The 15,515-nt window shown below is 41.9% G+C and overlaps 1 protein-coding gene across 1 annotated transcript in view; it reads right to left on the bottom strand.

The window, feature by feature from the left end:
* Positions 1-15,515, bottom strand: part of LOC126201343 (heparan-alpha-glucosaminide N-acetyltransferase-like) — a 105,086-nt gene that overhangs the window by 34,735 nt on the left and 54,836 nt on the right. Inside the window, exons 6-7 of the mRNA XM_049936778.1 lie at positions 13,294-13,401; positions 4,288-4,557 (exon numbers count right to left, since the gene is read on the bottom strand). Coding sequence (XP_049792735.1) covers positions 4,288-4,557; positions 13,294-13,401 — 378 coding nt within the window. The remainder of the gene's footprint in view (positions 1-4,287; positions 4,558-13,293; positions 13,402-15,515) is intronic.

The following is a 15,515-nucleotide window of genomic DNA, read 5'->3' on the forward strand; positions in this document are numbered from 1 at the left end:
AGAAGAATCCAGACTCGGTGCCTTAGGTCTATTGCCAATCTTGTCTGTAACGGTGGCGTCATACAGACAAATAGCGTTACTATAACGCCCCTACAAAGTGCTGGAAAAACTGGTCACATTCCAGCAAGAGCAGTCATTTGAATGCCATGAACTATTCCCTAGTAGTTAGGTGGGTTTTCACAAAAGGAAACGTACTGAAGATGTCCTCACACACCTAGTTAGTGATAAACAGTTCTGTTTTAGCCAAAACAAGGTTTTCACAAAAGGAAACGTACTGAAGATGTCCTCACACACCTAGTTAGTGATAAACAGTTCTGTTTTAGCCAAAACAACTATCTACTAGTTTTGTTGCTGGACCCAAGCAACCCCTACAATGATGTAGTATTTCCAGTACTAACCACAAAACTGAACAACATATACCTCGCACATTTGCAGAACACTTGGCACCTTTTTTTGTCTGAATGGATGCTACTAGTTATACATGAATGACATACAACAGGACCACAAACTATGAATTGAGGGTTGCACAGCAATGGTCTGTTCTGGCACCTATTCTGTTTGATATCTACACCTATGAACTACATAGGATATACTGGGAAAAGGTGAAAGTTTTGCAATACACAGATGAGACTGTCTATGGGACCAGTCCAGATGGTTCCAGTGGCCAATCTTACTCCATGATGATGTGATGGGGCCAATAATTTCAAAGCGAAAAGTGCCACTGGGTCTTAGCTTGGCAACCAATCCAGTTCAGATGAAAGCAGGACCCAGTAAATACAAAGTAGAATAGCGTGACAACAACCCAAGAGCAATAAGCAAAGAATCAGAGAGCGTTTAGCTTCTACATGCAGCTATTCTTAAGCTGATGAATATTGGGCATCAGGGTAAGCTTTTCATCAAAGAGGAGTGCCAACATAACTGTGCAAGAATGTCAAAGTGCTGGGTAGCTAAGTAGCTATCTGTGTCAGGACTAACCGTGGTATGACAGAAATGCATGGCTCATACAAGGATATTGGAACCATGGGAAAGGGTCTAGGGCAGAGCCCTTTGGACGGTGCCTTGGAGCTGGCATTTAGCCTTGGATACTGATCGAAAGCTACGGCAAACACAAAAACTAGTAAAATTACAGCCCAGTATTTTCTACTGGTCCAACGGACATCACTAACCAATTTATGGTGATAAGGAAAGGTGTAACACCCAGTACAGAGCCCTGAGGGATGCCATTCTCTTGGACCTGTGGGTAGCTGAGCGACATGCCAACTGCTACCCAAAATGATTGGAGACGTAAAAATGGGAAATAAAAATCGGTACAGAGCCTTGAAAGCCCCCAGTCATGGAGGGTAAGAAAAATGTGATATTTGGGACAGGAAAGACTGCAGTGAGATGTTAGTATTTAGAAAAAGTCTGTCAGATTGCTGTTTCATCTAACCAGATAGTCAGTTGTGGATCGTACTGAGGTACTTCCCAGTAAACACCTTGATAGGGGGACAAAAGGCCCCATGATTTGAGAACCCAGCTTCATCATCACACTACCATCATTTCAAGCAGTTTGCAGAATGCAGTGGTGACACTAATTGGTCAATGGACATTGAGTTTTCCCTGCTTTAAGCATTGAGATGATGGCACTACTGACCCTCTGCAAAACAATTCATGGCACAATTCAGTTGAAGACCCTGATTAGATTGAATCTATGAGCCACATTCAGTTGTTGGCTCATCTGATTGTGCATTGAAACAGGGCCTGGGGCTGTAATTGTGCTACAAGAATCTAACAACCTTGTTGATACAATCCGATGAAGATGGGGTGAAGTGATGACAGAGACATACAGCTGCCAAATGGCTCTTCAGAGAACACATTGTTTGGTAACTGGACCACTGGGTGGTGGAAAGGAAATGACAGAACTACTGGGAAGTAATGACTGCCACAAAGATTTTAATACAGTGACCATTTTAGTAAAGCCACGAAATTGGGGGAAGAGATCGTAAGGTCTGTGGTGTTAGGCATCAATACCACCCCATGGGTGTCACAGTTGACAATGGAACTGCAACTTTCTGTCTGACAGCAGCTGTGCAGGATCTGGCACACCCAATGGTCTGCACCAGCTGCCCCACACCTCTAGCAGCCTAGACCACAAGTGCTCTCTGCCACAGCAATATAGGACGGCCGGTGGTAGCCGTTCAATCCACTTGCACTTGGAGCCTTTTTGTTACAACACCTTCGTTCACTCTTAGTACAGTGAGTCTCTTCCTTGTCGACAATGTGATAGTTGGACTCTTATTTCTTGCTGCATTATTTGTAATGAGTTTTCGAACGCTTGGAAAAATACAAGTTAAGTAAATCTGTTTACTGTGTTAACTTGTTCGCCAATCATTTCTGCTCCTGGCCAGTTTTCCTGTAACAATAGTACTGCACCAATCTGTAGCCCACCTCTCCTTATCATTGTGTACAAAGTTGTATACAACAAGATCGATGCCTAAAAAAGGTGTGGCACTGAACTGAGTAGGTGTACCATCGGTGAGGAAATGCAGATCAGGATTGAAAAACAGTTGGTCAATCAGAAGACTTCTAAAGAGCAATGTTGAATTCCCTCAGAGAGGGTGACTGAAATAATCAAGCAGGAGATAAAGGAGGGAGGGGTTCTCAGATTACTGTGGCCATCTAAAGGTATGTTACGTGCCATGCCCAGGGGTTAACAAACATTGCAAATTGTGATGCCTAGAGATCATTTATGACAGCACTGCCATTGATTTCAATGGTGTATGGAGGCGAATCCATCCACTGACGACATGCGTGTGAACAATGTACAGATGCCTCCAGTATGGTTCTTACAGAAGGCACAGTAATATGAAATGGATGGAGAATGGTCATCAGTGAAATGCATTTACTGGAGAGCAGCAGAGACCAGAAGGACAATAACTGTTATATTTCTAGTGGGTGACAGTAACATTCAATGCTGTTCCACTGAATTAACACATTAAGTGCATCCTGTGTAAGTCTGAAGGGACCACTCCATGATCACTGTCCGCCACTGGTGAGAGGGAAATAACATTGAAGAACACTGCTTCTGTGTCCAAATGTGTGGGGCCACAGGAGTAGCCTCCTTCCAAGATTTATTTTTCTCCTTAGCTACTTTAAAGGGTTAGGACTCTCACAAGGGCTTATCCACTGAGAGGGTAGGAACTGAAGGTGAGTGTGCAGCTCTAGGACCCACAGTCCATGCTCCCTTCAACCACTGGATGGTATAGGCCTGCTGGTGCATAGATTTACAGAGAGATAATTCCCTAATTGGACCCCCGTCACTAGTAGATGCCGGGGAAAGATGCACCTTCTCCAGTCAGAAGCAGACAGTTGAGGTCCCCAGAGACAGTGCTGCAGGAACCACAAGAAAGGAGATTTTAGCTATGATAGGTAAACATTGAGGCACTGAATGGAGTAAATACTCAAGATGCAGCCGATGAACTGGTGACAGTAATGGCAAAAGTTTATACAACTGGGACAGGATCCAACTGAACATACCTTTTCTGAGTTTCAAAACAGGAGAGGCAACCGAAGACCTAAAATCCCTTAGTTTTACATTCCTTAATTAGTGTAGGATACTTCAGAGAATGAGGAAGATGACTGTCTCTGCAATAGACAGAAAGATGGTTCCCCACATGTTGAGTTTTCATGAAATGGCCAAAAACAGTCCACACAAATTGGGTTGTTCATGCAATGGGAACACATATGCCTGAAGCATTCTCACTGAAAGCACCACATTGGAGATGGAAAATATGGTTTTACATCACAACGGATTACTATGATTTTGACTTTCTCTGGACGCAAATCCCCCCCTCAAAAGTGAGGATGAATGCTCTGGTTGTTGTCATCTGGCAAGCCTCAATGTACACGACATGCAAAGTGGACCCCTTGCTTCTCCAAGATATTATGTTCTTTCTTATCCATCAGCAGGTTTTAAGTCCCAGTGAAAAATTAGTTTTTCTTATTTGTACACTATTCGAAAACTTATGTTCCTCTCAGACATAGATGTAATCATTAGTAAAGATCATCATTGATTACCATTTCAACAGAAAAATCACAAAACTGCAAAATATCATTGACAACAAAAGAAACTTTTATGTCATATATACAACACTAACAGTGATGAGTATTTCTTATGTACACAAGCAATAAAGTCTCTGTAGTTCATTAATTCATTGGTATATTACGTAATAAACATCACAAAATGTAGATCAAAATTCTAGCCTGGAAAAGTATTCTAGAAACTTGTAAATATATGTGGTAAGTTACCTGAATGCCCCTTCTCGTGACATTAGCAAACTCTCTATTGTGCCAATCACCATGTAGCAGACACCAAGCCTCTGCAACACTCCAGGCAGCCGCAGGGTCCTTACATCAGGTTTTGTACCATGGTTGCCACATGAATTCAGAATCACTCCTAAGGCAATAAGGAAAAGTGATCTACGTAACACGTGTCCGAGGACATGGAGCCTCGGTTTACTGGAGCGCAATTGTGTGCGCAGAGATATCGCCAAGCTCAAACCCATTATCCACATAAACCTGTCAACAGAAAACGGTTTCAAATACTCTTATTTTATTGCACTGAACTGTAGAAAGGATGTATGTTTTCATTATCTCTCTCTCTCTCTCTCTCTCTCTCTCTCTCTCTCTCTCTCTCTCTCTCTCTCGCATGCACGCACACACGCACTCGCGCGCGCGCGCCCACACACACACACACACACACACACACACACACAGAGAGAGAGAGAGCACTGTATTTCACAGATTAAAGAAACATTTGTTTCTCACTTGAATCTTTTCATTTCAGACAAATTATAATTCATTGTATACCAAATCACACTTACAAGCTGCAAATTATTGAATTTCTACATAAACTTGAAACTCTTAATCTATTTTCAGGCAGTGGTGCTTGTTGTTCTTACAATCTCTGTATCAGCACATATACACAATCTGACTTCCGTTCATCTGCATATCCACTTTTGCATCTTAGGAAGTGCTGTTTAATATAGCATCCCACATATGTTAAATTTCTGAGTAGCTACACTCAAACAATGGAAATTATATGTCCATACTGTTGCATACATACTTCCAAGATGATTGTGAATCATTTCTTAGATAACGATAAGTGTTTTTGATTAAGAGCTGTAAAGAGAGTAGTAATTGTTAGGGTCTTTGTAGTCTGCTGTGTTATAAGCATAAATCTTCAACTGAATTCATATGAGGAATGGGCAGAAAAGCCACGCATTTTTCTTTGTGCTTGCATGCCAGGTGCCTAACAAATATAGATTTTTGTATTTTCATAAGTAGTCACTGTTATTCCTAAATGTGCTCTCATGGTATTTGTATTTAACACTAAATAATGTTGGCACTGTGAATAAATGTGAAAAGAAAGAATGAAGGAAGAAAGATCAGGGTTTAAAATTCCATTGATGACACAGTCATTATACATGAGAATTATAGATCTGACTAGGACATGGAAAGAAATCAGCCTTGTCCTTTTTGAAGGAACCACTCCCTAGCATTAATCTTAACTGCTTTATAGGAAACACACAAACCATACAAAACTTAATCCATCCATGCAGAGGGACTTTCAGTCCTTTGAGAAGACGTTTACTATGGTTTGTGCAACTGGAGAGCCTATTACTGTGCCATTCATTATTTTATACCTCAATAAAAATTATGAACTTCTGAAAATCTTCAGCTACACTGATACATTGCAGACCACCTAATGACGTGTTGCGGAGGATACCACATACTAATACAAGTTATTTCCTTTCCTGTTTCACTCACAAATACAATGAGGGAAAAATGACTGTCTATATGCCTCCATACAAGCGCTAATTTCTCGTACCTTATATTCATGGTCCTTACAAGCAATGTATGCTGGAGGCAACAGAATTATTCTGCAGTCAGCTTCAAATGGCAGTTCTCTAAATTTTCTCAATAGTGTTCCTTGGAAAAAGTGTGACGTCCTTCCATGGATTCCCATTTGAGTTCCCAAAGCATCTCCGAAACACCTGTGTGTTGCTCCAACCTACCAGTAACAAATCTAGCTGCCCACCTTTGAATTGCTTCAATGTTTTCCTTTAATGCAACCTGGTAAGCATCCCAAACACTTGAGGAGTACTGAAGAATAGGCCGCACTAGCATTCTATATGTGGCCTCCTTTATAGATGAACCACTTTTTTTTTAGAATTCTCCTAATAAACTGAAGTCTACCATTTGCCTTTCCTACTCCAACCCCCACATGCTCATTCCATTTGATATTGCTTTACAACATTGTGCCCAGATATTTAAATGACATTACTGTAAAGCAGGAGAAAACACATAAAAGTTAATGGAATTTGCAAGTTTTTAGAACCAGTGGTTCCTCCTTCAGCAGCAGGATTGAATGGAAAGAAAGGGGGATCAAGGAAAATGACTGACAAGGTTTAAGAAATTGTAAGAATTATGGAAAAGTCAACCATAATTGTGGGTCAGGGGAGACTTACTGGATGGGATGAGAAGGACAGCTTTCCTTCTCATCCCATCCATTAAGTCTACCCAGGCCCAGGTTTTGGGTGACTTTCCTGTAATCCTCCCCATTTCTTAAACCTTGTCAGTCATTTTCCTTGATCCCTCTTTCTTCTCCCTTAACCCCGTTGCCAGAAGAATGGGTCGCTGATTGTGAAAGCTTGGACATTTTGTTAACTCTCACAAGTGACCTCTTGGTGAGTGGATTTTTTTTGTCTATCCAATTATATTTCACTATTTCATGGCATTGCCAATCACACTGATAACATATCACCTTCAAGGTGTGTTACAGCAGTCTGATAACAGGCACGAAGTGACCTAAGGTGTATATAGCATCAAAAAGAAAATTCTCTCAATAAAAGTATATAATTATGAGACAGAATTGCTGGTCAGTACCTACCTTCAGAAGAAATGTCAGTACTGCTGAGAGAAACATATAAAAGTATACACACTATTGTAGCTTTTGGAACCAGTTACTTTCTAGTGGAGGACAAAGGGATGCACTGGGAAAGGTTAAAAATTATGAGCATGTCACTCATCCCCAGTATGACAGGGGACCGACCAACAGTTGTGAGTATGAGATTCTCCCCCTAGTTAATACTAACAACACTGAAAACAACAATTTTTATTGCCAGCAGTACTACTACTACTACCACCATCACCACCACCACCACAGCAGCGAAAACTTAACAGGAACTGTATGAGGTGCCACCACAACTGTCCCCAGATCATCCAGAGTTGCCACAAGTTTCCTGAAGTGATATTCCCTCCTGACAATTCCTCAATTTCCAAATAAAGTTTTAGCTTTTTTCCCAGTCAAATTCTGAGATCTGTGGGATAAGTTAACAGGTAAGTTGCAAAAAAAATGTGAGGACTTCTATATTTCTGAACATATTACTAACTCTAAATTAGAATGAACAGCACGTTATTCTCTCCTTACAGGATTTATGATCTGATGGGTAAGTAAACAGGTAAATTTTGTAAATAAAAGCCATTTTTTTAAGCATTTCGGTGTTTATTAACAAGTTGAATTGAACTTTGAAGTTTTTGCTCCTTCTCCTATACAGGACATGAACTTTACAGGCAAGATAATGTGTCAGGTGTCTGACCACATTGTCCATAACTGCTTTATAATAAGTGAAGATATTTTAAACTCATCTTTGCAACTATCGTACTAGAAGCAACATTTCCAAATGAGAGAATACTTTAAAACATGCAAATAGATGGTGTTTCCTGATCTGACTGAAAATCGGACATAACATATCGTAAGTAACATCAACCACTCTTGTCACGAACTGTTTTTAGATTCAGAAAGTAAGCCAGATTGTAAATATGTTTCACTACAGACCACTATGGTATTTTATTTGGTGACAAATATTCGCATTTTCTTGTAGTTACAAAGATGGATTTAAAATACTTTCAATAACTTAAGGAGAAAGATTAGAAATATCTAGGCCTCTTCAAAAAAGCGTAAAAGAATTGTATAAACCAATAATATAGTGAGCACCAATAAAATGTTGCTTCTTTTATGTTCATTATTGTAGGCTATTACCCACTGTGTCATGTCCTTTGTTTTACACATATTGCGCAATTTTCTTCTCAAGAAAATTATGAGTACATAGCACACAAACCACCAGGACTGCCAAAGTTTTCTTCCTAGCATCACTCTCTCTTGAATATACACTCTACGACAAAAGACGCGAAGCATTACGAAGGAATTATCTGTATGGAACAGAAATTGGTAGATGTGATGTACTTGTAGAGACAAACAAAAGCTTCACAAATTGAGCACATCAAGAACAAGTTTGTCCATCTCTGCCCACTATGCAATCAGTTATTTGGCTCAGAATTGATTGACAGAGTCGTTGGATGTCCACCTGAGGGATATCATGCCAAATTCTGTCCAATTGGTGTGTTAAATCATCATAATCCTGAGCTGGTTGGAGGGCCCTGCACAAATGCCCCAAAAGTTCTCAATTGTGGAGAGAACTGGTGACCTTGCTGCCCAAGGTAGGGTTTGGCAAGCACAAACAAAAGGAGTCTAAGCTCTCAACGTATGAGGTGGGCATTATCTTGCTGAAATGTAAGGGCAGGATGGCTTGGCATGGAGGACAACAAAGTGGTATGTAAAATATCGTCGACATACCACTGTGCTGTAGGGGCAAAGCAGAGAACAATCAAAGATGTCTTGCTACGAAATGGCACCGCAAACCATTAGTACTAATTGTTGCCGAATGGTGATCGACAGTCAAGCTGGTATCCTACCACTGTCTGGGGCACCTCCAGACACTTTTTCAGTGGTCATCAGGGCTCAATTTGAAGCAGGGCTCATCACTGAAGACAGTTCTACTCCAGTCAATGAAATTCCAGGCTGAAGATGTGTCTAGATCTACATGCATACTCCACAAGCCACAAGCATGGTGTGTGGCAGAAGGTATCACATACCATTACTAGACACGTACACGTACCATTGCTAGTCGTTTCCTTTCCTGTTTCACTCAGAAATTGAGTGATGGAAAAACAACTGTTTATATGCTACTGTATGAGCCCTACTTTCTCATAACTTCAGAGTGCTTCTGTGAAATATATGTTGGCAGCAACAAAATCTTTCTCCAGTCAGCTTCAAGTCACAGTTCTCCAAATTCTCCAACAGTGTTTCTCAAAAAGGATGTTACCCTCACGCCAGGGACACTCATTTGAGTTCCCGAAGGATCTCTGTAGCAATTATGTGCTGTTCGGACCTACCGGTAACAAATCTAGTAGTCTGCTCACAGTAGTGTCCCACATGTGGTCTTCTTTACAGATGAACCACACACTCCCAAAACTCTCCCAATAAACTGAACTTGACCATTCCACCATCTCTATCACAATCCTCACATGCTCACCCCACTCCATGTACCTATGAAACACTACACCCAGACATCCAAACAGCATGCCTGTACCAACCAGGACACTACCAAGGTTGCATCTGAACATTATGGGTTTGCTCTCCTACTCATCCACCATTTCACATTTAAAACCAGCTGCCATTCATCACACCAACCAAAAACCTTGTCCAAATCATTCCACACCTTTCTACAGTCACTCAACTTTTGACACCTTCCTGCACACCATAGCGTATCATCACCAAAAAAACTGCAGACCACCATGCTCACCCTGTCTGCCAAATCACCAATGTATACAGAAAATAATAGTGGCCCCATCACACCTCCTTGACACTGGACTCGCATTCGGAAGGACGACGGTTCAATCCCGCGTCCGGCCATCCTGATTTAGGTTTTCCGTGATTTCCCTAAATCACTCCAGGCAAATGCCGCGATGGTTCCTCTCAAAGGGCACGGCCGACTTCCTTCCCCATCCCTCCCTAATCCGATGAGACCGATGACCAAGCTGTCTGGTCTTCCCCAAACCAACCAACCAACACCTCCTTGAGGCACCCCTTATCATACCGTAGTCCCTGAAGAACACCTGCTGTTGAAGACAACATACCGGATTCAATTACCCAAGAAGCCCCCAGAGACACTGGCACATCCATGATCCATGAATCCATTCAATATCTGCCCCCTACCCCCCCACCCCCCCCACCCTTTCCCAACAGTCCACAGTGGGAAATATGTCAATTGCCCCCAAAAAACCTAGAAATACAGAATCTGCCTGCTGCTCCCAATCCACAGCCTGTAGCATACCACATGAGAAAAGGGCAAGCTGAGCCTCACAAGAGCGATGCCCTCCAAATCCGTGGTGACTCATGGACATAAGCTTCTCAGTCTCAAGAAAATCCATCATATTCAAATTGAGTATATGTTCAAGGATTCTGCAGCAAAGCAATGCTATGGATACCAGTCTGCAATTCTGCAGCTGCAGGTCCGCTCTTTCAGTGTTCTCACATACAGGAGTCACCTGTACTTTGCTCAAGTCACCTGGGACTTTGCACAGGGTGAGTGATTCACAATATTTGCAAGCTAAGAAAGGGGCCAGAGCCGTAAAGTACTGCTTGTAAAACCAAATTGGGATTCCATCCAGACCAGGCAACTTATTCGTTTTCAACTTTTTCAGTTGTTTCCCTACTCCAGTACTGAGCACCTACAGAAAGCATTTTTACTTTACTTTGTTTCCGTGTACGGGTGTAATTGTGAGGTTTTCGCTTGTGACCCCATTGCTTCTTGCACGTTGTTGTTCGTAAGGTCTCGCTCGGTCATCCGTCGTCGTTCTTGTACATCCTTTCCTGTTCGTTTTGTTTGTGCACGGGCAGCTCCCGTTCGGTCCCGCCGCGCTTTCGTCCTCTGCAACCCCGTGACCGCTCTGCTCTGGTCACGGTTACAACACCTACACCAGAGATACTTAGTACTATGTTGTCCATATGAGAGCCTGTTTGATGGTTAAATGGCAGTATGTCTGTACGATTCTCTTGCACGAACAATTTCGTAAACACAAAACTTAAAACTTCAACTTTCCTTTTGCTATCTTCAATTGCAACACCAGATGGGTCAATTAGTGACTACATGAAAGTCTTACACCCACTTAGCAATTTTACAGAGGACGAAAATTTCCTCAGGTTCTTTGCCAGATCTTTCGCTAAGGTACGGCACCGGTATTTATATGGTTTGCGCACAGATCTTCACTACCCTTTGTCTGGTGACACACCAGACAGCAGTGGGATACCAAACTGACAGTCACCCACCAAGTGACCTGATAACCAGGAGTGATGGCCTGAGGTCCCATTACTTCTCATAGCAGGACCCCTGTGATTGTATCTGCAGCATCCGTAAAGCACAGAGCTACATCGATGCTCTTCTATGCATTCTTTTACATTTCAGCAAGACGATGCCCAACCACGCACGGAGAGATTTCCTGTTGCTCGTTTTTGTGCTTACCAAACCCTACTTTGGCCAGCAAGGTCACCAGATCTCTTTCCAATTGAGAAATTTCAGGGCATTATGGCCAGGCCCCTCCAACTATGTTGTGATTTTGAAGTCTAACACACCAATTGGAGAACATTTGGCACATTATCCCTCAGGAGGACATCTAACAACTCTGTCAATCACTGCCAAGCTGAATAACTGCTTGCATATGGGCCATAGATGGACCAATGCATTAGGGACTTGCTCAGTTTGTGAAGCTCTTATCCAATATTTCTGAAATTGTAATCATATGTTTGTTTGCACAAATACATCATGTCCACCAATTTCCTTTTTGCTGTGTTGTTTTTTGTGTCTTAGAGTGTACAAATTACTTTCAAAGTGCAAAAAAGCACTGCAATAAATAAAATGCCTATCAAATGTTGCACAGTACGAAGTACATGCGGTGAGACACAGCCACAACTCCTGAAATTCACTGCTCGTGGCCTCAGGCCAGTAAAGCAAGCACTGCAGTCCTGGGTTTGTTGATACATCATGAAAATCTGTCAATTTACACCACACATGAACAGACCCAGCCCGTGGGCAGATCGGAGAGACTACATCCGACAGATGGCGCCTGCACATTAGTGGTAAATGGTGGACCTAAGCTCGGTGGATGCGATTCATCAGAGATACCCGGAGAAATGGCCAGCGGTTTTGACCCATCGCAGAAATCTGCTCACGTGTGGCCAGCTATTCACTTCCGTAATCATGAGTCACTGACAGTGTGCTTTTGAACTGAGACCACGGTGATTAATACGGGAAATGGCTCACTTGTGTGAATACTGAGAGATTCAAACAACCCACTACTCACACCTCCCTCCTGTTATCACCAGCAGCAGCTCGGCTAGTGGCAAGCAATGGTGGCTGCACTGACTGCAAGCAGAGGTGGGGAGGGGAGAAGCAGTAGGAACGATGGAGTAGGGAGGAGGTGCACAACACCCAGCAGCTAATAGGCTGTGTTCAGTCAGTAACATGTGTGGTGGCCCTGTAACAAACCATTTCATCTATTAAGTCTAAAACAAGATTTTTCCATCCCCCCCCCCTTCCCCCCCCCCCCCCCCCCCCAGATTTCCAAACATTTCCCTGACACGTTTGAAATTCACTGATAGTCCATGATTTTCAGAAGTTGGGGTGACCCTGTCATCAACTTCAGCTCTTTCACACTCAGTTGCAGAATACTGCTGTTCCAAATGGCTAAACAGTGCTCACACTAAAGTAATTGACACACAGCTCAATCAAGCAATGCATGCATCTCATTTTGGATGTGCTCATTCTACGAATGCACACTGACTACTGGTTCTTAACAATATTCCACTGCCATCTCTAAGAAGACCACAATCATTTCTGAATGTGTGGCCAAGAATAAAAAACAACCCAGAATTACCATTTCATTCAGAAATTTCATTATCAGAACTCCTGTGACAGAGGTCTCAAAAATCATCATGGTGCACAGCAATCTACCTATAGGACAGTCCTTTCAATATGCAAAATGCCTGGAACATTCAATGGATGGAACACACTTCCTTGAAGCAATAAATTCACATTCCTTGAGAGTGACCAGCAGGTTTTCATCTACCCTGACGACACTGGTGTATACTGAATCAAATCAGAACTGTCTGGGGCAGATATGGGGTACTGCTGCACCAACGGGGATGGAAATGGCCTCCTGAATGTGACTGCAGTGAAGAGCAGCAAACAGTACATCATATACCATTTGAATGTTCCCTTAGAGCATTCACCAGAACAATGGAAGACCACAATTTGTCTGCAGAAGCTTATGACTTTGATAGTAATAACTAAACACTATACTGCAGAATTAATAAAAATGGTTTTATGTAGCTATAAAAACAGATAAACATACCATGGGAATACAAGGTCTGCTACTGTGAGACCGTTCCATACGGAATGCTTGAAAAACCAGTAGTGGCCTCCTCCATAGTTGACAAATATCATCAGTGCTAGGCAAAAGCTGAAAATAAAAAAAAAGAACAAATTTGTAAAATACTGAAATCAACATATTTTATTATTATTATTCTAATATTGATCATACTCTCTCCTGCCCCCCCCCCCCCCCCCCCCCCCCCAATGAGCTAATACAGATAAGAACATATCATTACAACTGAACCATCAATGTTTGTGTTACCACAGCAGGCCCATCATGCTATATTATGAAGCAAAATTACGAAAGGAATCCTCTCTTGTAGACTATGATAGGTGACACATACACACATAACAGACCAAAAAATAAAAAAGATCTTTTGAGTTATGTGTTCTATTTTGAAATGTACGAATAGATAACATTTACAATGAATCTGTCTTCCATTCAATGCCAATAACCATCTTGGCATGAAAAACTGTTTTCTGGTAATACCTCTACAAGTTCAGTAACAAGCCTTATGATTACTCACTATCTGTATTTCACCTGTCCTGGTATACTATAGGGTATTCACAATTCCTATTACACAGTTGTACGTGTTGTGAAGGGGACTCAGGACAGCAATATTTGGTAATAAACCTATGTCCAGAAACGCGCCATTTGGAAGATAAACAACTTTAAACAAAGGTAGGCAATACACATTGACAGGGGAGGCTTGTCAGGTGATGTGTGAAGTCAATGTCACATGTTATCAGAGAACAACCAATGAATTGAAGTGCATGTACATCTGTTATCATGGATTGATCACGAAAGACAGTGCACTACAGAATGGCAGAGTATACGATTTCTGAGTGCAGCGACATTGTTAAATCTAGCCTAGTCGTCAAATATGGGGTGTCTAGGAAACCTGATTTCTCAGGTCAATAAACAACAATTCAACAAATCATATTAATTAGTTTCAAGTTTTACTACAAAATAAAAACATTCAATACTTAACTTTGTGTTACACAGATGTGTCACAAGCAAAGGGCAACATACAAAATAAGCAAGAATTCCATGTTTGAGCTACATAGAATGTACAGCAAAGTAACTAGTGTTGATGATGCTATAGAACTTGCTAATCTTGAAACTACTCTTCAATTGAGCTACGACCAGTTGGACGCAGTACTTATGTCCTCTTCACATAGAGGCCACTACCGTCGCATTGTCATCCTGGAGAGCAGTCAGTAAGCGTGCTATTGGCTGACTTCTTCTCACAGCCGTCTCTTCTCTTTCATTCCAGACTGGCATGCCAGCACTTGACTTTACACCGTAACAGACATGTTGCTCATCTCCCCCCTTCCTCCCCCCCCCCTTAGCATTCTGTCCCCTCCTCCACCCCTTCTCTCTGCCCATCACCTCCTCCTCCCCCTGCTTCTGTTCATCTCCTCACCTTTCCTTCCTGTGTCCATGTCCACCTTTTCCCCTCTCTCTATCCATCTCCACCCCTTCCCTTTCTCTTGTCCATTTCCTCCTCTCCCTATGTTTATTCATCTTCTCCTCTCCATCTCTCTGTCTGTATCTTCCTCCACCTGTCTTGGTCAATCTCCTCCTCTCCTCTCTGTCTGTCCATCTTCTTCTACTCCTCCTCCTATCTGTGCCTATCCCGTCCTTCCCTCTTGCTGCCTGTCCATCTCCTTGTCCTCCCTTCTCTCTCCATGTTATTACACTCACCCCAATAGGAGGCTGAAGGTTCTTATGCCTACAGAGTACCAAACTTGACTGAAATCTTTCATGGATTTCGGGAGAGCTTTTTACCCAAGGCATTGTATGTATATGCACACATGAAATATATTTCACTTATATTTATTTCATGCATATTTGAACACATATTTCACCTGTATCTATAGTGAATTCCCCCTGCAGTTTCATTTGCACACAGCTCAACGTTTATGATGACATACCTCCTGAAATGTGTGTTGTAAAATGATGTATCTTTCTACATACATTCAGCGGCATATGTGAACACTGGCTGTGAAGAGTGTTATGAACAGAGTTAGTAGGAAAAAAATAGTAAATTAAAAAGTCCTGCAGGTTTTCACATATCTCAGTATTTGTATCATATCTTCTGATCTGTGCGTCATACAATGATACAATTTTTGTAGATACATTCAGTGGAAAATTTGGATACTGTACGTGAAAAATGTTGCTCATAGTCAGTAGTGATG

This window comes from Schistocerca nitens, chromosome 1 (genome assembly GCF_023898315.1).
Source record: "Schistocerca nitens isolate TAMUIC-IGC-003100 chromosome 1, iqSchNite1.1, whole genome shotgun sequence".
Lineage (NCBI taxonomy): Eukaryota > Metazoa > Arthropoda > Insecta > Orthoptera > Acrididae > Schistocerca > Schistocerca nitens.